Here is a 22364-nt window from a genome sequence, read left to right on the forward strand (position 1 = left end):
CAAGATACTTACTAGCTCGGTCCAATTTCACTGTGCATAACGCAGAATGTTATTGGAGGTATATTCGCCGCTGCAGGATTCAGTTTACTCAGGATCCGAAGCAGTTTTATAACTTTGTAAACACTAAGCGTAAACATGTATCTTTTTCACCACTGCTTACGTTTGAGAACTCTTATGCGAACACTCTTTGCAAAGCTTTTTCAAACTACGTATTCACCTAGCAGCAGCACAGCTCAGCCTTACACTTATAATATCCAATCAGCCAATCTTATATTTTGCCCATTCTTCGATCAAAGTGGTGTGTTATCGGATCTTCTTAATGTCAAGCACGTGTAATCGCCAGGCCCTGATGGAGTACCAGGCTGTGTTCTGAAGAACTGCGTCGAGGCTCTGTGCAAACCGCTCGTTAAACTTTTTACTCTATCGCTGGAAACTTCGATCTTTCCCCTTATGTAGAAGGAATCCTTCATTATTCCGCTGCATAAAAAAGGGAAAATTCCGACGCTGCGAATTATAGAGGCGTCTCTAAATTGTCAGCAATTCCAAAGCTTTTTGAAAAGCTTATCACTCCACATTTGCAACACCTATGTAGTTCAATAATAACTCCGTGCTAGCATGGCTTCATGAAGCGCCGCTCCACCACTACCAACTTATTGGAGCTAATATCTTTTATTACGGATGGCTTCCGGAATGGCTTACAAACAGACGTCATTTACACTGACTTCAGTAAAGAATTTGACTCAGTTAACCATTCGCTTCTTATAAGTAAACTCAGTCTTTTGGGATTCCCAACTGATCTGCTTATCTGGATTTCGAGCTACTTATCTGGGAGAATCCAACGTGTTTTCTTTAAAGATTTTACCTCGCGTTTAGTCCGCGCCACATCTAGGGTGCCCCAAGTAAGCCATCTTGGACCCCTACTTTTTTCACTTGTACTTATGTACGCTGATGACGTTAAGCTATGCCTTCAGTATAAATTCACTAGCGCCCAGTCTAGACTTCAATCCGATTTGGATAAACTTCAAAATTGGTGTTTAGCAAATAACCTAAAGCTTAATGGATCGAAATGTATACTTATGTCTTTTTACCGATCTAGTCCTCACCAGGCTATGTACTTTCTCTATGGAAACGCCTTAGAACGATTAACTCAGGTTAACGATCTATGTGTCCTATTAGATTTGAAACTTAAATTTACCGACCATATATCTACCATGGTTAATAAAGCTATGGGTGTGCTTGGTTTTATGAAAAGATGATCAACAGAATTTAATGACCCGTACATAACGAGTGTGGATCGTGTGTCTGGAGTCCTCAATATGGAGTTCACCAAGATCACATTAAATCTGTACAAAAAAACTTCCTTACTTTTGCGCTTAGGGGACTTAATTGGGATGCAAATCTTTACCTCCCCTCTTATCGTAGTAAACTTTTACTAATAAATTTACCTACAACTTACCTTTTACTATTAACAAACCGTAGAACGATGCTGGGTGTCATGTTTCTATATAATCTTATTTATGGATATATAGACAGCCAGCATTTACTAAAACGCTTAAACTTTAACGTTCCTAGTAGAAGGACTAGAAACTTTCGTCCACTACTCCTCAGCCATTGTAGTTCGACTATGCCCAACACGATCCATTAAGCCACATCTTGTCACTTGGCTCTACTAACAATCTTAAATCGCTTATATTAACCGCCTTATCTGTGCAACACTCTTTCTTGTGATATCTTCTCCTACTTTTCGCTTAACTATCTCGGATATATTCCCGCGATTCAAGCCGTACGTCACGCGGCAGCGTCCCTCGGTCGGTTGGACGGGAGGTGGGCTGTACGTATGCAGTGGGAACCGAGCACCAAAAAAAAAAAAAACAAGAAAGGAAAGCTAACTTCGGGCGGAGCCGAAGTTTATATACCCTTGCAGTTGAGTCGCAGTCCGCTAGGTGGCGCCACGCATCTTCTTTCCTCTTTTTCGGTCCTCTTTTTATATCAAAGCGGACGGACGTGTTTTTTTGTGCGCACTGCGTTTTCATAAAATTTGCTTATTAGCTTTCCATTAACAATCTGTGTTTATTCCTATTCACATAAAAAAAGAACAATAATAAAATATTGCAATTCATAGATCCGTATCGCTTCGCGTGTGCAGTGATATATTTGGAGGTAAAATAATAATTTTATAAATTTTTCTTCCAAACATAGCCCTGCTCTTCTTCTTCATCTCTTACGGTGTTGCTTCTATTCTGTTGCTCCTAACTTTCCTCGACAATCTCGTCTTCCCAGCCTACCTGTTGGCTCTGTGAAAACGTTTTACACGCTAAGTGTGCCGGGTTCACGGCCTCAGTTTCAGATGCAATCTCGCGTAGGTCTGGTCTCCACTTTTGCTGTGACGGTTGTCGTGCTGTTCAGGACGAAATGAGATCGTTCATGAGGCAGACTAAAAGCGGTTTGAAGGAGTTGATTAGTGGTTTTCGAAAAATCAATGACCAACTCCGTGTGCTCGATTCACAGTTTAGTAGTCTTCAACTACTAAACGAGTCTCCAAAGCGTAAAAAATCCTCTTTTAGCGATGTGCTAGTGGCGAATAATCTTCAGCCTGCTCAGCCGACAACTATGCAGCCGCTTATATCTCTGGCCACCCCAAGGGCCGGACCTGAGAAAAATGCGGCTTTCGAATATCTGAGGATTAATTAGCAATTGTCCGATATGTCCTCTGTGGCATCGCTTCAAGTGATCCCAGACCGAATAATTCAAACCCCTGTAACAGTCACCAAACAGGGCAATCAATCGCCCGGACCCCCGGTACTAACACTTACCTATCAGAATACAAGAGGGTTACGTAGTAAACGATCCAAACTGTATTCTGATAGTTCTTTCTTTGCATCTCACATTATTGTATTTTCAGAAACTTGGTTAAAGCCGGAGATCTTAAGCTCCGAAGTTTTTCCTAGTAGATACACCACTTTTAGATGTGATAGAACTCTGCGAAGGGGACAAGGAGTGTTAATCTCTGTAGACTCCAAACTCGCTTCTGAAGAGGTAAAATCACAAGAGTTTGGTGACATTGAATTCCTTTGCATCAAAATCACTTTGTCCGATCAATCTCTGTATGTTACCTGTTCTTACATACCACTTTCGTCCGAACCGCCAACATACTGGCAACATTTGTCCGCTATTCGTTTGGTTTTCGATCGTCTGTCTGATGGTGACCAGCTGATAGCTCTGGGTGACTTTAATATCCCAGAACTTATATGGTCAAATGTTGAAAATTCACCGTCTTTACAGCATAACTCCCACCACGACTTTCCTGTGGGCATGTTTGACATGTCACTCGGGAAAATTAACCACGTTAGAAATTCTTTAGGTCGGCTGCTGGACTTTTGTTTCGTTTCTGATCCTGATGGATTACTCTTTTCAGAATTTTGCCCCTTTCTGACCCTGAGGATCCATATCATCCCACTCTTGAGCTTTTAATTGAAAACAACTACTTAATTGACCTTAAGTCTACACTTAAATCTCATAAAGTTCGTTTCTTTCGTAAGGCTGACTTTATTAAATTAAATAAGGTAATTTCGGAAATTGATTGGTCTGATTTACTGGCATGCGATGATCTAAACTTAGCATTACAAAAATTTTATTTCACTGTAAACTCATTTTTTGACGTTTGTGTTCCGTGGAAATATCCGTCCGCTTCAACGAATCCGCCTTGGTATACAAGGCACCTTATAAATTTAAAGAATAGTATGAGTAGACTTTTAAACAAACATAGATTATATGGCTGTACAGTTAGTTATTCAAGATACTTACTAGCTCGGTCCAATTTCACTGTGCATAACGCAGAATGTTATTGGAGGTATATTCGCCGCTGCAGGATTCAGTTTACTCAGGATCCGAAGCAGTTTTATAACTTTGTAAACACTAAGCGTAAACATGTATCTTTTTCACCACTGCTTACGTTTGAGAACTCTTATGCGAACACTCTTTGCAAAGCTTTTTCAAACTACGTATTCACCTAGCAGCAGCACAGCTCAGCCTTACACTTATAATATCCAATCAGCCAATCTTATATTTTGCCCATTCTTCGATCAAAGTGGTGTGTTATCGGATCTTCTTAATGTCAAGCACGTGTAATCGCCAGGTCCTGATGGAGTACCAGGCTGTGTTCTGAAGAACTGCGTCGAGGCTCTGTGCAAACCGCTCGTTAAACTTTTTACTCTATCGCTGGAAACTTCGATCTTTCCCCTTATGTAGAAGGAATCCTTCATTATTCCGCTGCATAAAAAAGGGAAAATTCCGACGCTGCGAATTATAGAGGCGTCTCTAAATTGTCAGCAATTCCAAAGCTTTTTGAAAAGCTTATCACTCCACATTTGCAACACCTATGTAGTTCAATAATAACTCCGTGCTAGCATGGCTTCATGAAGCGCCGCTCCACCACTACCAACTTATTGGAGCTAATATCTTTTATTACGGATGGCTTCCGGAATGGCTTACAAACAGACGTCATTTACACTGACTTCAGTAAAGAATTTGACTCAGTTAACCATTCGCTTCTTATAAGTAAACTCAGTCTTTTGGGATTCCCAACTGATCTGCTTATCTGGATTTCGAGCTACTTATCTGGGAGAATCCAACGTGTTTTCTTTAAAGATTTTACCTCGCGTTTAGTCCGCGCCACATCTAGGGTGCCCCAAGTAAGCCATCTTGGACCCCTACTTTTTTCACTTGTACTTATGTACGCTGATGACGTTAAGCTATGCCTTCAGTATAAATTCACTAGCGCCCAGTCTAGACTTCAATCCGATTTGGATAAACTTCAAAATTGGTGTTTAGCAAATAACCTAAAGCTTAATGGATCGAAATGTATACTTATGTCTTTTTACCGATCTAGTCCTCACCAGGCTATGTACTTTCTCTATGGAAACGCCTTAGAACGATTAACTCAGGTTAACGATCTATGTGTCCTATTAGATTTGAAACTTAAATTTACCGACCATATATCTACCATGGTTAATAAAGCTATGGGTGTGCTTGGTTTTATGAAAAGATGATCAACAGAATTTAATGACCCGTACATAACGAGTGTGGATCGTGTGTCTGGAGTCCTCAATATGGAGTTCACCAAGATCACATTAAATCTGTACAAAAAAACTTCCTTACTTTTGCGCTTAGGGGACTTAATTGGGATGCAAATCTTTACCTCCCCTCTTATCGTAGTAAACTTTTACTAATAAATTTACCTACAACTTACCTTTTACTATTAACAAACCGTAGAACGATGCTGGGTGTCATGTTTCTATATAATCTTATTTATGGATATATAGACAGCCAGCATTTACTAAAACGCTTAAACTTTAACGTTCCTAGTAGAAGGACTAGAAACTTTCGTCCACTACTCCTCAGCCATTGTAGTTCGACTATGCCCAACACGATCCATTAAGCGTATTATGTTCGGACTACAATGGTCTCTGCCACATCTTGTCACTTGGCTCTACTAACAATCTTAAATCGCTTATATTAACCGCCTTATCTGTGCAACACTCTTTCTTGTGATATCTTCTCCTACTTTTCGCTTAACTATCTCGGATATATTCCCGCGATTCAAGCCGTACGTCACGCGGCAGCGTCCCTCGGTCGGTTGGACGGGAGGTGGGCTGTATGTATGCAGTGGGAACCGAGCACCAAAAAAAAAAAAAACAAGAAAGGAAAGCTAACTTCGGGCGGAGCCGAAGTTTATATACCCTTGCAGTTGAGTCGCAGTCCGCTAGGTGGCGCCACGCATCTTATATAATTAGATATATAGCGGATCGTATATAGTTAGCCGATCCTTATAAAATTTGGCAAATCGAATTATTTTGCCAAAAGAGGAATCCATTGAAACTCCCATCTTCTAACTTAAAAAACAAGGAAGTTATGGCATTTCCGATCTATCAGTTATATGGCAGCTATAGGATATAGACGGCCGATCCTTATGAAATTTGGCAGATCATATAAGTTGGCCCAAGTTAGAATGCACAGAAAGTCCCATCCTTCTAACTTGAAAAACAACGAAGTTATAGCATTTCCGATCAATCAGTTATATGGCAGCTATAGGATATAGTCGGCCGATCCTTGTGAAATTTTGTGCATAAGATATTTTGGTCAAATTTAACATGTGTGGAAAGTTCCAACCCTCTAATTTAAAAAACACCAAAGTTATGGCATTTCCGATCAATCAGTTATATGGCAGCTATAGGATATAGTCGACCGATCCCGGACGTTCCGACTTATATACTGCCTGCAAAGGAAAGAAGGATGTGTGCAAAGTTTCAACTTGATAGCTCTAAAACTGAGAGACTAGTTTGCGTAGAAACAGACAGACGGTCAGACGGACAGACGGACATGCTTATATCGACTCAGGAGGTGATCCTGATCAAGAATATATATACTTTATAGGGTCGGAGATGTCTCCTTCACTGCGTTGTACACTTTTGACCAAAATTATAATACCCGGACTAATAATAGTCCGTCTGTCCGTCTGTCTGTCCGTCTGTCTGTCTGTCTGTCTGTCTGTCTGTCTGTCTGTCTGTCTGTTTCTACGCAAACTAGTCTCTCAGTTTTAAAGCTATCGAGTTGAAACTTTGCACACACCCTTCTTTCTGTTGCAGGCAGTACATAAGTCGGAACGGCCGGGATCGGTCGACTATATCCTATAGCTGCCATATAACTGATTGATCGGAAATGCCATAACTTCGTTGTTTTTTAAGTTAGAAGGATGGGACTTTCTATGGATTCTAATTTGGGCCAACTTATTCGATCTGCCAAATTTCATAAGGATCGGCCGTCTATATCCTATAGCTGCCATATAACTGATTGATCGGAAATGCCATAACTTCGTTGTTTTTCAAGTTAGAAGGATGGGATTTTCAATGGATGCCTCTTTGGGCAAAATAATTCGATATGCCAAATTTCATAAGGATCGGCCGACTATATACGATCCGTTATATATCTAATAATATAAGATGCGTGGCGCCACCTAGCGGACTGCGACTCAACTGCAAGGGTATATAAACTTCGGCTCCGCCCGAAGTTAGCTTTCCTTTCTTGTTTTTACTTTAAAAACACCAAAATTATGCCAATTTCGATTGAGAATATAGTCGGCGGATCCTTATGAAATTTTGTAGACAAGATTTTGGCCAAATATAATATGTGTGGAAAGTCCCAACCCTCTTACTTATCTAATAAAAGATCAAAGTTACATAATAACATCAAAGTTATTATACAGTCGATCCATCCCGGCCATTCCAACGTTTATACTGCCTGGGAAGGATGTGTGCAAAGTTTCAACTTGAGCTTTAAAACTGAGAAAATTGTTTGCGTAAAAACAGACAAACGGACAGAACGGACATGCTCATATCACCTCAGGCGGTGATCCTGATCAAGAATATATACGCATATAAGTAGTGTATATTTATACATATATGTAAACATATATGTAGCATCGGAGATATCTCCTTCACTGCGTTGCACACTTTTGACCAAAATTGTAATACCCTCTGCAAGGGTATAAAAACACCAAACTTGTTTTATTTACGATCAACCAGTTAAATGGGAGCTATAGGATATAGTCGACTGATGCCGGCCGTTCCGACTTTTATTTTGCATACAAAGGAAAGAAGGATGTGTGATGTCGAAAGCTGTAAGAATAAAAATAGTTAGCGAGCTTTATTATCAACTACTTCTTCAAAAAATACAAAACTTGGATGAATTGTAGCACGCAGGCTCTAATTCAAAATCCCAAAACCATATAATATGGAGTCAGCGTCTTTGAAGAACTTGATGTCTTAACCTTAATGTCGCAAAAGAAATTTGCGTCATTTCCGATCATTCAGACAAAAATTACACTTCTCTCGCCAACTCTGCTTTCTATAAAACAAATCGCCCGGATGGTAAAAATCATTGTAATAGTGCTTGACACTACTCTAAAAATCACTTAAGAGTGTTTATGTAAACTATCTAGAAGCAACTACTGTGTGCATTCGAACGTCACCGGTTCGCTGTTATTTATTACCCACCTCATATCATAATAGAGCAAAGCGATAAGATGTTGTAGAAACCATTGTAGTCCGAACATAATACCACAGTTGGGATCGAGTTGGGAACATGTCGAACTATAATGGGTCCGATCCCATTCAGCTTGAACAGAAATAATGATAAAATTTGAATGGCTATTAAGAGCCATCGATTTTTAGAACAAGAAAGGAAAGCCAAGTTTGGAAGATCCTATTGTTTTCTTAGCGGTTCCTATATTCGCATTGTGAAATGAAAGAATTCCTTACTCGTTCCATTATTTGAGGTCTATTGCTGATCCCGGGCTTGCAGGGATACGTCGGGGTCACCAAAATGTTAATTTTGGTTTGTTGCCGCAACTTGCACTTAAAAAATTTGCACGTGGCGAAAAACATGAATTCAGAATAGGTTTGTCTGAGACTGACTTTATTAATATAAAAGTTCAATATTTATAGCTAATAATCATAGATACATTTTTACATAGATATTGTTTATTGTAAAAATGATAAACTAGACTAGCAAGAAGACTATATTCGATATTTATCTTATAAAATAAACTGTCACTTGCAGTTGCAAGGGTATATTTTTGTTTATTTGGCAAATGTTTTTGTTGGTACGTGAATGGTCCTCAACCGTTTTTTTATCTTAACAGGCATGAATATTCTTTTGACTTCTAATTATTAGAAGAAAAATGAGAGTGTTTTATCGGGTATTTTTTTAGTGACTGTCAAAAAGTTGCAAAAAATTTATTTTATATTTTTTTGTATTTTTAGATGAAAGGTTATTCTTATTTCCGCTGCGGTTTAATATATATTGTTGCGACTTGTGCCAGCATACCCTTATTAGCCAAGAACCGTTATCTAAGATTTTTTACTAACAACACTATAGAGTTGATAAACGAACATAGCTGTTCGATTGACTTTGTTGTGTGCTTAAATTAGTGAAAAATCTTTGCAAACTTTCACTGTTTATTTTGTGGAGCAACAAATTGATTTATTATTTCTGATTATGGCAAATCGTAGCAAAGCTTTTTATAAATGTATCTTAGATTACCTGTTTTGATTATTATGACTTGTAGTCCAACTGTGAACTGTTTTATATTATATGTGTATCTTTTTAGCATAAAACTAACAAGTTTGTTTGTGTTCCGTGGTGTATAACTTATAAATGGCACAAAGTTGTAAAAAGGTAAAAACGCAAAGTTATAGACAAATGTATCCGTAATATCGCAAAAGTAATCATTTTTGCAACTATTTGCACGTTTATTCAAAAAAATGTCCAGCAACTTATGAGCTTGCACACGCTGCACTTCTCGAAGTTTAGGAGAAAAACAGCCGCTCGGAAGATGCTCTAAGAAGCTACATACAAACACAACTTTGCGGCGAGCAATTTGATGAAATTTTAAATCAGCAATTATTAACAAAAATTAAATGTTTCATTAGTTAAATTAAATTCACATTCACAGGGCTATGGATTCTTCCGATCCTTTACTCTCTAATCTCCGCATCGCCAAAGGGCAAAACAAAAGAAAGCGTTTTCCAGCAGAGGTTATCTATTTTTTTGAGGAGCCAATATTGAATGAAAAGGACAAAGATACCTCCGTAAGCTGGTCCGAAGATAAATCCGATTACGACAATGAAAGTGATTGTTTTGATATATATTTAGAGGAAGAGGAATTTGTTTAAACTGTACATTATTTATAATAAAAATATAAAAATTAAAAAAAAATTATAAGTGGCTTGCAGCAATTTAAAAAATTTTATTTATTAAAAGAGCCATGTCAAGTGATAAATGTAATCACTAAGGCCAGTTTCTTTATATGCGGCGTGGGTGGTGGATGAAGGCAATGGTCCGATTCAAAAAGCGACAAAACCCGAAATTACACATTAATCTTAATAGTATATATAAAAATTTCAAGTTTTTATCTCTAAAACTAGAGTTTATGCCAAAACAATCGATTTTTTTAGCCACAGTGCCGTGGTCGCTATATCCACGACACATCTGGCACTTGTCTGCGATGGATTTTTTGAAGCTGCTGTTTTTAATCCCTCATCTGGCCCGGGATTTGGTTTATTGTCACCGCTGCCGATTAAGTCAGCGCAAAGGTCTGACTCCATTCTGGACCTGCACTCTTCCAATGGGGGAGGTCGTCCGCATCGCTGCTGCCGCCGGCTGCAGCTATCAAGGTGGCTGCTGCTCCAGCCGTTAAGGCTCCCGATCCTGCAATCGAAAGGTGCGCCTACGCGCAATCTCGGGAAGAAGTTTTCCTCCACTCTCGCTACTATATTGGCGCCTGGCTCGAGCGCTCTCTGGGCCTGGAGGGACACGACAGTCTGCAACAAAAAATTATAGACCTTGCGATCATCAGCAATATTATGTGATGAAGCTGTCCTATGCCGCTAAGGATTTTTTTTGAAAGATGGAATTCAACAGGGGGAGGATGTTGGGACTTGTGCCAGCATCAAATATCGTAATTAGTTCTGTCAGCGTAACTAGCCGCAGCGGTGCACTAATTTCCCGTTATCAGCAGTTCCATATTCCTTGATTCTCCCAGATTCGCATGCGCTTTGTTGTTCTTTTGTAGCGCATGCACTTTGGGAGCTTTAGTGAAGCTTCTCGCAAGCTCTTAGTTTTATGCACTTATTATTCGGCATTGTTTTGGATCGGTCGCGGCATTTGTTTTTGGATTTTAAATTGACCCATAATAAATATTGAAAATATTAATTGAACCTTGTCTACTTAATTCGGACGTTATCAAAACGCTGATAGCTCAACATATATTTTATTTATATTTACATATAGCTTAAAAAAATTTAAAAATCATGGTTATTTTCATATGATTAACCTTTTTTCAGAGTTCATTCGGAAAAAGTTGCCATTCAATATATTACAACGTATTGAAAGTAAAAATATAAATGTGTTTCTGAGCGGTTGGATAGACAATAAAGTACGTGCTTTAATCTTCGAACCTCGTAGACAAATAAGATTGAGATACCTGCTAACTGCATTTGAATTTTATGATCGTGTGACATTCGGGTAAGTGTAATTTTGGCTCAATATGCTATTGTCGTAACTAAAATATCCATTATACTATTAGAATATATCATTTACTATTTTTTTTACCATTGCCGAGAGTATTGACCTTTTGGTCAAAAGTGTGCAACGGTATATATTGGTATATGTTCTTAATCAGAATCAAATAAAAGAAGGCCCACCTTCAAGTTATCCATCTCCTTTGTCCTTTTTGTACAAGCCTGCAGGGATGTAAGATACTACATATGCCACCTTTTCCAAGAGCCTAATTTTTCTAAACAACATAATGGAAAATAAAATGAATATAAATCAAAATCCAACATAGATGGTTTAGGAAGTGCTGCGTAGGACATCCCGATCAAAAAGTTAGAAGTAGAAAACATTACATGCAACGAAACACAGTTTTTCGAATATCATTTCAAGCTATAAAGACTCAGTATTACTGTCTAAGAATGTTAAATGTTACGTCCACGCTAGTGAGTATGTCTTTAATGAGAAAATATCGAGATAATAGATCCGCTAGAGGTGAATTGTTTAGGACCACGATAGGATGCATGATGTTCTAGCTGGCGGTGGTTTGTTTAATTCGACCACCAACTCACATTATTCTTTGTGGGTCGATGAAGGGTGTGAAGCGACTAAGTTAGGACTTGGTCGAATAAGTTGAAATCTTCTTCTTTGATATAAAAAATTGCATTTGTTGTTTCCGCCCTCTGATTCAGTTAAAAAATCGATAATAGTAGCTTTCTTTTCGGATATATAGTGTACGATGAAATTTTCCTGATCAGCAACTAATTCAATTTTTCATCCGTAAAGCTATATGCAGTTGTGGGCTTTGTCACACATTTCTAGGTTATGCATTTATCAGGATCAGATGGATTGGCTTTTGAGACTGGCTAATTAAGTTGAGGGTTGGAAGTTGAGCTTGAAAGGCAAGAGTCCTCGAAAAGCACAGTCGGTAGGACTATCTTCTTTCAGTTGATCAGTTCGTGGGGCCAACTCGTGGAAATAGCCAGATCGGCATATGATGATTTTACAACAAGGAGTATATACCGTCGTATAGAAATCTGTCTTCGTTAGACAGACTCGGCTGTAGGTAACCCTTAACAACAATAACATTTAGACATAATGCTAGGATAATGCGGTCGTCTTCTGGAAGGGCGGTTAAAAAGGACCTACATTTTGATTTTCCTAGTTCAGGAGTGGAATTGAGTCCTCCTTTAATGCTACTGTACGGGTGTTATTTATCTTTACCCTTTACCGCTCCATCTGTAGCGAGCTTAGAATCCACCCAAGTTCTTCTTAGAATCTTTGCAAGCTTTCTTAGCATGTTTCGCGTTTTTGGAGAAGAACCAAATAAGAACAGCGAGTTAAAGTGAGTAAGAACCGAAGTGGGGGAGAGCATTAGGTTTATTAGCCACGAGGGATTCATGCACATCCATTAAAAATCTTATTTGTAACCTAGATCACGTAGACAACTCAAAGTAAATTGAGAAATGAATAAATGAAGTTCAATAATTATCTCGAGTCGTCGTTTTTGGATAGGAAAGCCCCTGAGCAAAACTTTGCTTAACTATGACATACCGCCTATGAACCAAATAGGTTTTGCCACAACATTATTGGTGGCTTATGAGGGGAACCTTACGACACTGAACAGTTGCTCTTCTTCTCAGCTCTTCCATTCTCCTTGACAAAGAGGAAGCGAAAAGCAGCGAGAACTTCCATTGCAGAGTCAGAAACAACGACAAAAGGTGGAAACGCCGACAACTTATTTGCGCTCCAGAAAGATCTTCATAATCAACTCAACCAACTTTAAATAAACTTTAAAAAGGGCAGCACGTCTCGGAAAACTAATCACTATTTCCAACTGCGCCTTTTGAATCTAAACTTGCTAAGCCAGCATTTTAACAAAATCAACAAAAGTTCGTGTCGGGTCAAGCAGCCGGCGGCTGCCGGAATTCGTGACGTCACTTTCGTTTATATTTATGTTCGCGTCGCCCGCTCTCGTGCACCTGGCCACCTGCATCTGCCGTCATGCGTTAGCGTTTGTCTCGCTCCCGCGCCATTATTCTAATTCGGTCGCCAACCCTAATCAGTCACATATATCATTTGTAGAAACCCCAAAACAATTAAATAAATTGTATCAATATATATAAATCGAACTGTGCTTGTTATACCCTTGCAACGCAGTGAAGGAGACATCTCCGACCCTATAAAGTATATATATTCTTGATCAGGATCACCTCCTCAGTCGATATGAGCATGTCCGTCTGTCCGTCTGTCTGTCGGTTTCTACGCAAACTAGTCTCTCAGTTTTAGAGCTATCGAGTTGAAACTTGCACACATGCTTCTTTTCCTTGCAGGTAGTACATAAGTCGGAACGGCCGGGATCGGTCGACTATATCTATATTATATAGCTGCCATATAACTGATTGTTGGGAAATGCCATAACATCGTTGTTTTTTAAGATAGAGGGTTGGGACTTTATGTTTGCACATGTTATATTTGACCAACATATCTTATGTACAAAATTTCATAAGGATCGGCCGACTATATCCTATAGCTGTCATACAACGATCAGAATTGACATAACTTTGGTGTTTTTTAAGTTAGAAAGATGGGACTTGGTACAGATTCTATTTTGGACAAAATAATCTGATTTCATAAGGATCGGCCGACTATATACGATCTGCTATATATCTAATAATACAAGATGCGTGGCGCCACCTAGCGGACTGCGACTGAACTGCAAGAAGTTAGCTTTCCTCTCTTGTTTTTATTAACTTCAATATTGAGAACACAAAAAATAAAGCTCCCTAAAACGCTCGGTAACTGAACAGTTCGTAAGCAGGGGTTTCCCCACACACCCATACTTTGTCGATGGATTAGCGGACCAGTTTGATGAAGAATTCATCACAGCGTTCTGTTTAATATTCATGTCGTCGGAAACACTTTTTTTCCAGCGTTCACCAAGAAACAAGTGACGCTTCTTTCTAAGATACTCGGCCCGGGGGCAGTCCAACTTCCAAAAGCTGTCAGTACCCAATTTTTCTAGAAACCATACGGATGGCCAGCCTTCCATGATCTGTTCGCGCAACTTATTCATCAGAAGCAGGCGTTGTTGAATCTTCAGCGGTTTCATTTCCTTGAACAAGCACTGTCAAAAGACCTGGAGCCGATGTACACCAAATGGAACTAACGGATGGCGCCTACACGATCGCATGGGACCTTCATGGGACCCACGTCTGCAGTTCATGCACCAAATGAATACAAATGACTTGTCTTTCCTTGCAAGCGAAACGTATGCATCAACGAATTCAACCGTCTCAAAACTGATATCCATTCTAGCACGCAATGTCCATCATCCACCAGACTGCCTACGTCTTCGGTACAAGCCTGGGAGCAATGCTTGGGGAACTCCCGTGACATTCCAAGTTTTGTAATGTCCTAACCTTCCTCAACAATCGCCTCGTCAGCATGAACATCATTGAAAACCGGAAACCATCTCAGCCCACTCTGGGTTCGGCGATCAACAAATCGACAAATTTCCAACGCCAAAATCCCAAGCAAAAGGTTCCGGCTACTTTAAGGGCAACACGTTCCACACCACGACAAGAACCATGGGTCTGCATAAACTGCAATGGCCCTCACATTTTTCTACGATATCCTGACTTTCTCTCCAAGGATTGCTTCGCCCACAAACGAATTGTTGATCTCAGCACCACTTTTTTTTATTGCAGTGTAGCAGCAATAATCAATGCGCTTTATCAATGAACGTGCCGCTCACAGTGTTGGTACAACACTTTTTTTTTACAACACGTTTTGTTAGCCACAGTGTTGGTACAAATACACAACAACAAAATCGGAAAAACGGCAGTTATTCGAGCTTTAATTGAATATGGCTTTAAGAATCATGGCGCTTTAATCACTGAACGTGCCGCTCAGTTCCTGGGACTCCCACGTCCCCGAGTCACAGATCAGATCGCCAGGATTGGTGGCAACTAAAAGAACACCTGCAGATTTAGTATAGAGTTCTCTATAAAGTCATGTACAGACCCTAAATTTCATCATCTAGTGCGACCAGCCTATGTCCTCAACTCGTTACCATCTCATCTACCAAGAAGCAAAATCAGTGATGATACGTGTCATGTTTGGGCATAATAATGATACCAGGTCACTATTCGATGCCATAAGACTAATTTAAATGCTCTGGTACACGGGAACGTACACAGCAGAAGAACAATGGTGTGAAGATTCCAGCGTACTCACTCCAGACAACCCAATGGGAAATACCTGGTACGGCTTCCGTTAAAAACTAAATTTGACAAAGAACAAGTCAATGGAAAGTCTCATCAAATCGAACTCCATCTTTTAAAACGCAAGATGAATAAAAACCACAAACTTAAAGAGCAATATAACTCCAACATCAAAAAATATTTTTACCTTTAGCAACTCTCTGAAGTCACCACAAACATCAGAAAATCTCTCAACGACATACTGTGCATCGGCCCACCATTACAAAATGATTTAGGCGGAGTCATCCGGAAATGGAGGCTAAATCGTTACCGCATATATCCAACGAATGTATCACTGTATCGACATACACCAATATGATGCTCATTTTTAACGCATTTTTAGGAATGATCAAAACGAAATTGCCGAGTACAGCCTATATCACCTTTGGCACTGCATCCGCACCGTATACAGCCATACGCGTGCTCCGCCAACTCGATCAAAGCGAATAACACCGAAACCCATTAGCAACTCCAGTACTCTTAAACGAAGTTTATGTCGATGACGTCCAAACTGGTCATAACACTGTTAACGGAGCATTTGAAATACGAAATAAAGTCATCGCAACACTAAAATCGGCAGGGATGGAACTCAGGAAATGGGTATCAAATCTTCCACAGATCTTATACGGCATTCCCACACGAGGACTTCTATAACTTCAAGGTTCGATTTGACATATCGACTGTTGAGCCAAACAGAAGGCAAGCAGAAGGCCAAGATATGTAAAATGATTTATATTCTAAATCTGAGGAGCAGCGACGGGTTTATCAGCAGATCAGTTTTTGTTTATTTCTCCCCCGTTCGCATGCGCTTTGCTGGTATTTGTAGCGCATGCGCTTTTTGGAGCTTTTTTTAGAGCTGCTGCACACTAGCACATCTTGCATTTGTGTGCTTTCCCCCTCCTCGCCTCTTGCCAGCGAAAAGATATACAAATGCATTGCTATGAGTTTCTATTGCTAAGCTTTGATTTACTTGTATTTATGACACTAACTTGAGCGGCTGCGAGTTTGGTTAGATTGAACCATCAAATAAAAACATTGAATTTTGATTGAAACTGAATTGTGGAATCGTTTATTTATTTGGCCGCTAAAAAATATTAATAGCTCAATACCGGTCTTTTTTACTAAACGTTCGTTTCTTTTAGTAGTCGCTCGCCTCTACGATCCCTTAGGTTTTATAGTTCCTGTTACTTCTGCTGCCAAATGTATTCTAAAGGACATCGACCAGTGACGGTTCGATACCCCCCATATAAGAACCAATATGCTCTCGATTGGGACGGTCCTTTACCTTCATTTCTACAAGCTCAACCAAAGAATTCCGACATCACTTACCAAACATTGAGAATGTCAAAATTCCTCGATGGCACGGTCATCAGAACGACAAAACCCGGTAAAATCAACTACAAGTCTCCTGTGACGGTTCTTCGCAAGCATATGCGGCCGAATTCAATCTCAATCCGGGAGAGTAAGCACGGTCTTATTGAGAGGGCGGAGTCGAGTCACACCCACTAAGCCAATAACAATTCCTTTTGTGCGCACTGCGTTGTCATAAAATTTGCTTATTAGATTTGCATAAACAATCGGTGTTTATTTATATTCACTTAAAAAAATAAAAATAATAAAATATTGCAATTCATAGATCCGTATCGCTTCGCGTGTGCAGTGATATATTTGGAGATAAGATAATAATTTTATAAATTTTTCTTCCAAACATAGCCCTGCTCTTCTTCTTCATCTCTTACGGTGTTGCTTCTATTCTGTTGCTCCTAACTTTCCTCGACAATCTCGTCTTCCCAGCCTACCATCCATTGTTGGCTCTGTGAAAACGTTTTACACGCTAAGTGTGCCGGGTTCACGGCCTCAGTTTCAGATGCAATCTCGCGTAGGTCTGGTCTCCACTTTTGCTGTGACGGTTGTCGTGCTGTTCAGGACGAAATGAGATCGTTCATGAGGCAGACTAAAAGCGGTTTGAAGGAGTTGATTAGTGGTTTTCGAAAAATCAATGACCAACTCCGTGTGCTCGATACACAGTTAGTAGTCTTCAACTACTAAACGAGTCTCCAAAGCGTAAAAAATCCTCTTTTAGCGATGTGCTTGTGGCGAATAATCTTCAGCCTGCTCGGCTTCCGAATATCTCAGGATTAATGAGCAATTGTCCGATATGTCCTCTGTGGCATCGCTTCAAGTGATCCCAGACCCAATAATTCAAACCCCTGTAACAGTCACCAAACAGGGCAATCAACCGTCCGGACCCCCGGTACGTACTGATGCCGCTTTACTAGTTGCGGCGGCACCAAAACCCTTGCAGGTGATCCCACCATCGAAACATATTTTTGTGTCCCGGCTTGCCCCTTCTGAGATTGATATCTCGGCTTACATCAAAGCCAAAACAAAAGTCGACATAAAGGTGGTGGACATTACACAATTTAAATATTCATACACCAGGCACACGTCATCTTTTAAAATACGTGTGCCCTTGCAGATGTTTAAGACGATTTGTTCCGCCAGCTTAAGGCTAGAGAATATTTTCGTCCAAGAACATCAGCCAAGTACGGTGAAAAAAAAAATAACCAAACCTGTGGGTGTAAAACTCCCACATGTTACGGCCACTGACCAACCTTCCACTTCATCTTCCTCTGTTTTAAAAAACTAATGTCTTCTCTAACACTTACCTATCAGAATACAAGAGGGTTACGTAGTAAACTTCCCAAACTGTATTCAGATAGTTCTTCTTTGGATTACTCTTTTCAGAACTTTGCCCCTTTCTGACCCTGAGGATCCATATCATCCCACTCTTGAGCTTTTAATTGAAAACAACTACTTAATTGACCTTAAGTCTACACTTAAATCTCATAAAGTTCGTTTCTTTCGTAAGGCTGACTTTATGAAATTAAATACGTTTATTTCGGAATTTGATTGGTCTGATGTACTGGCATGCGATAATATAAACTTAGCATTACAAAAATTTTATTTCACTGTAAACTTATTTTTTGACGTGTGTGTGCCGTGGAAATATCCGCCCGCTTCAACGAATCCGCCTTGGTATACAAGGCACCTTATAAATTTAATGAATAGTATGAGTAGACTTTTAAACAAACATAGATTATCTGGCTGTACAGTTAGTTATTCAAGATACTTAGTAGCTCGGTCCAATTTCACCGTGCATAACGCAGAATGTTATAGGAGTTATATTCGCCGCTGCAGGATTCAATTTACTCAGGATCCGAAGCAGTTTTATAACTTTGTAAACACTAAGCGTAAACAGGAATCTTTTCCCCCACTTCTTACGTTTGAGAACTCTTATGCGAACACTGATCAGGCAATGGCCGATCTCTTTGCACAGTTTTTTCAAACTACGTATTCACCTAGCAGCAGCTCAGCTCAGCCTTACGCTTATGATATCCAATCAGCCAATCTTATATTTCGCCCATCTTTCGATCAAAGTGGTGTGTTATCGGATCTTCTTAAGGTCAAGCCCCTGTATTCGCCAGGCCCTGATGGAGTACCAGGCTGTGTTCTGAAGAACTGCGCCGAGGCTCTGTGCAAACCGCTCGTTAAACTCTTTAATCTATCGCTGGATCGAAGGATCGAAGGAATCCTTCATTATTCCGCTGCATAAAAAAAGGAAAAATCCGACGCTGCGAATTATAGAGGCATCTCTTAATTGTCAGCTATTCCAAAGCTTTTTGAAAAACTTATCACTCCACATTTGCAACACTTATGTATGTAGTTCAATAATAACTCCGTGCCAGCATGGCTTCATGAGCGCCGCTCCACCACTACCAACTTATTGGAGCTAACATCTTTTATCACGGATGGCTTCCGGAATGGCTTACAAACATAAAGCATTTGACTCAGTTAACCATTCGCTTCTTATAAGTAAACTCAGTCTTTTGGGATTCCCAACTGATCTGCTTATCTGGATTTCGAGCTACTTATCTGGGAGAATCCAACGTGTTTTCTTTAAAGATTTTACCTCGCGTTTAGTCCGCGCCACATCTAGGGTGCCCCAAGTAAGCCATCTTGGACCCCTACTTTTTTCACTTGTACTTATGTACGCTGATGACGTTAAGCTATGCCTTCAGTATAAATTCACTAGCGCCCAGTCTAGACTTCAATCCGATTTGGATAAACTTCAAAATTGGTGTTTAGCAAATAACCTAAAGCTTAATGGATCGAAATGTATACTTATGTCTTTTTACCGATCTAGTCCTCACCAGGCTATGTACTTTCTCTATGGAAACGCCTTAGAACGATTAACTCAGGTTAACGATCTATGTGTCCTATTAGATTTGAAACTTAAATTTACCGACCATATATCTACCATGGTTAATAAAGCTATGGGTGTGCTTGGTTTTATGAAAAGATGATCAACAGAATTTAATGACCCGTACATAACGAGGGTGGATCGTGTGTCTGGAGTCCTCAATATGGAGTTCACCAAGATCACATTGAATCTGTACAAAAAAAACTTCCTTACTTTTGCGCTTAGGGGACTTAATTGGGATGCAAATCTTTACCTCCCCTCTTATCGTAGTAAACTTTTACTAATAAATTTACCTACAACTTACCTTTTACTATTAACAAACCGTAGAACGATGCTGGGTGTCATGTTTCTATATAATCTTATTTATGGATATATAGACAGCCAGCATTTACTAAAACGCTTAAACTTTAACGTTCCTAGTAGAAGGACTAGAAACTTTCGTCCTCTACTCCTCAGCCATTGTAGTTCGACTATGCCCAACACGATCCATTAAGCGTATTATGTTCGGACTACAATGGTCTCTGCCACATCTTGTCACTTGGCTCTACTAACAATCTTAAATCGCTTATATTAACCGCCTTATCTGTGCAACACTCTTTCTCGTGATATCTTCTCCTACTTTTCGCTTAACTATCTCGGATATATTCCCGCGATTCAAGCCGTACGTCACGCGGCAGCGTCCCTCGGTCGGTTGGACGGGAGGTGGGCTGTACGTATTCAGTGGGAACAGCGCAAAAAAAAAAAAAAAAATCAAGAAGAAAGAAGACTGTGTATGGAAAAAATCGTTAGCCATACACAGTGCTCTAAGCGCTCCTTTCCCTTTTTTAGATGACTGAGATTATGCGAATCAAGGGCGACTAAAGAATGCCAAACAACTGTCTGAAGCAGAAAAAAACCCGTTTATTTTACCAAAAACCCATCATTTTACCGACCTGGCGATCAGAAAAGCACACCTAAACACCCTTCAAGGAGGCACCGAGCTCACTGCAGCCAATTTTCAGCCAATGGCGTCGACTACACCGGCACCTTTTACTTGAAAGCCTCCAGGTTTCGCGAACATCATACTTACAAGGCTTAAATCACGGTGTTTGTATGTCTAGCAACCAAGGCGATACATTTAGAAGCAGAGGAGTTGTCGAAAAGGAGTTCTTCCTTGGACATGGACATCGCACCCAGACTGGCAGCACGTGAAATGCAATGGCACTTCAATCCACCTCACAGTCCTAATTTTGGCGGACTGTGGGAGGCCAACGTAAAGGCCGTTAAGACTCATTTGTACCGTACTTTTAAAACCACTGCGATGACCTATGAAGAATTGTCCACCGTGTTCACCCAGATCGAATTGTGTTTAACCTCACGACCACTGTGCCCATTAACAGTAGACCCAATCGATCTGTCGGAGGATCTTTATTGGCCACCCCGACACTTTTTTGACAAGTCCATCAACGCACGCTTAATCGACGGGCAACGGCTAATGAAACAATTCTGGGATCGATGGAGCGCCGTCTGGCTCTCACAGCTTCAGGCCCGTCCGAAATGGCGCCAAGAACGAACCAATCTGCAAATCGACGACTTAGTTGGGATCAAGGATGACCGGTTTCCCTTCTTAGCATGTTTCCTTTTTACTGGCCACAGGTTTACTAGCCACGAGGGATTCAAGCACACACATTAAAAATCTTAATTGTAACCTAGATCACGTAGACAACTTCAAGAAAATTGAGAAATTAATAAATTAAGTTCAATAATTGTCTCTGGTTCGTCGTTTTTGAATATGAAAGCCCCTGAACAGAACTTTGCTCAACTATGACATACCGCATATGAACCCACCAAATTTTCAATAGTTTTGTCTTCCCAAGGGATGATGCAAAACCAATGTGAACATCTGATGCCGACAGCATAAAAATACTAAAATACTCATCCCAAACTTTGCGATTATTATTGTCCAATTTGGATAATAGAATGAAAGTTTGCCATGGATCCCGCACTTCGCAATCCAGTGCTCGAAGACCTCGAGTCCCCTCGTCGGCACCATCCGTCAGTTGATTTTCCAGCTGATGTTTCCCCCAAATTAAGCACCGCTAGGGTGTTGCTTAGAATAGCTTAGGCGCCTTTCCTCATAGTTAAAGTCTATATCATTGTCAGGGTTCTCCCAATCTGATTCATCTTAGAACGAGTAGACTCCCTAGGAAAGTTGAGCAAAATGTAAATGATTGTCCTGAAGTTGCTTGTTTATCAGCGTATTAAAGGATTGTATTCCTTCTACGAACCAAGTTGTATCCCCTGGTAATAGTGGGTTTGCGTTATAGTGAAGAGTAGATTTTATGAATAGGACCGCCGAAAGGAAGATCTGTATTTTTTGTATTTATACTATAGTTTGGGTTCACCGAATATTTGTTAGCATTTATTTATTACCGAGGCGTGCATGCATTGGTGGGCAAAATGTGACTGACTTTTAGTAGCTTAGCTTAGAATGAGATAAAAACAGATAAGAGCCAAGTGGCGTGGTTATGAGTACCGTTACTTTGCTCATGCACTTTATGTAAGGTTCACACAGATCTTTACATTGATTAAAGATGAGCTTGTTTGAGGACATAAGACTAAAAGATAACAAGATAGGAGAGCTAACTTCGGGCAGAGCCAAAGTTTATATACCTTTGTAGTTAGGTAGCAGCTTATATTATTATAATATATATAATATACTAGCTGACCCGGCAGACTTCGTACTG

General features: G+C 40.0%; 1 protein-coding gene across 1 annotated transcript in view; it reads left to right on the top strand.

Annotated features, from left to right (window-relative positions):
• Positions 1 to 22364, top strand: part of LOC26514089 (dnaJ homolog subfamily C member 16) — a 311958-nt gene that overhangs the window by 105936 nt on the left and 183658 nt on the right. The window contains exon 5 of the mRNA XM_032449797.2: positions 10902 to 11082. Coding sequence (XP_032305688.1) covers positions 10902 to 11082 — 181 coding nt within the window. The remainder of the gene's footprint in view (positions 1 to 10901; positions 11083 to 22364) is intronic.

Source organism: Drosophila ananassae, chromosome 2L (assembly GCF_017639315.1).
Source record: "Drosophila ananassae strain 14024-0371.13 chromosome 2L, ASM1763931v2, whole genome shotgun sequence".
In the NCBI taxonomy this organism is placed as follows: domain Eukaryota; kingdom Metazoa; phylum Arthropoda; class Insecta; order Diptera; family Drosophilidae; genus Drosophila; species Drosophila ananassae.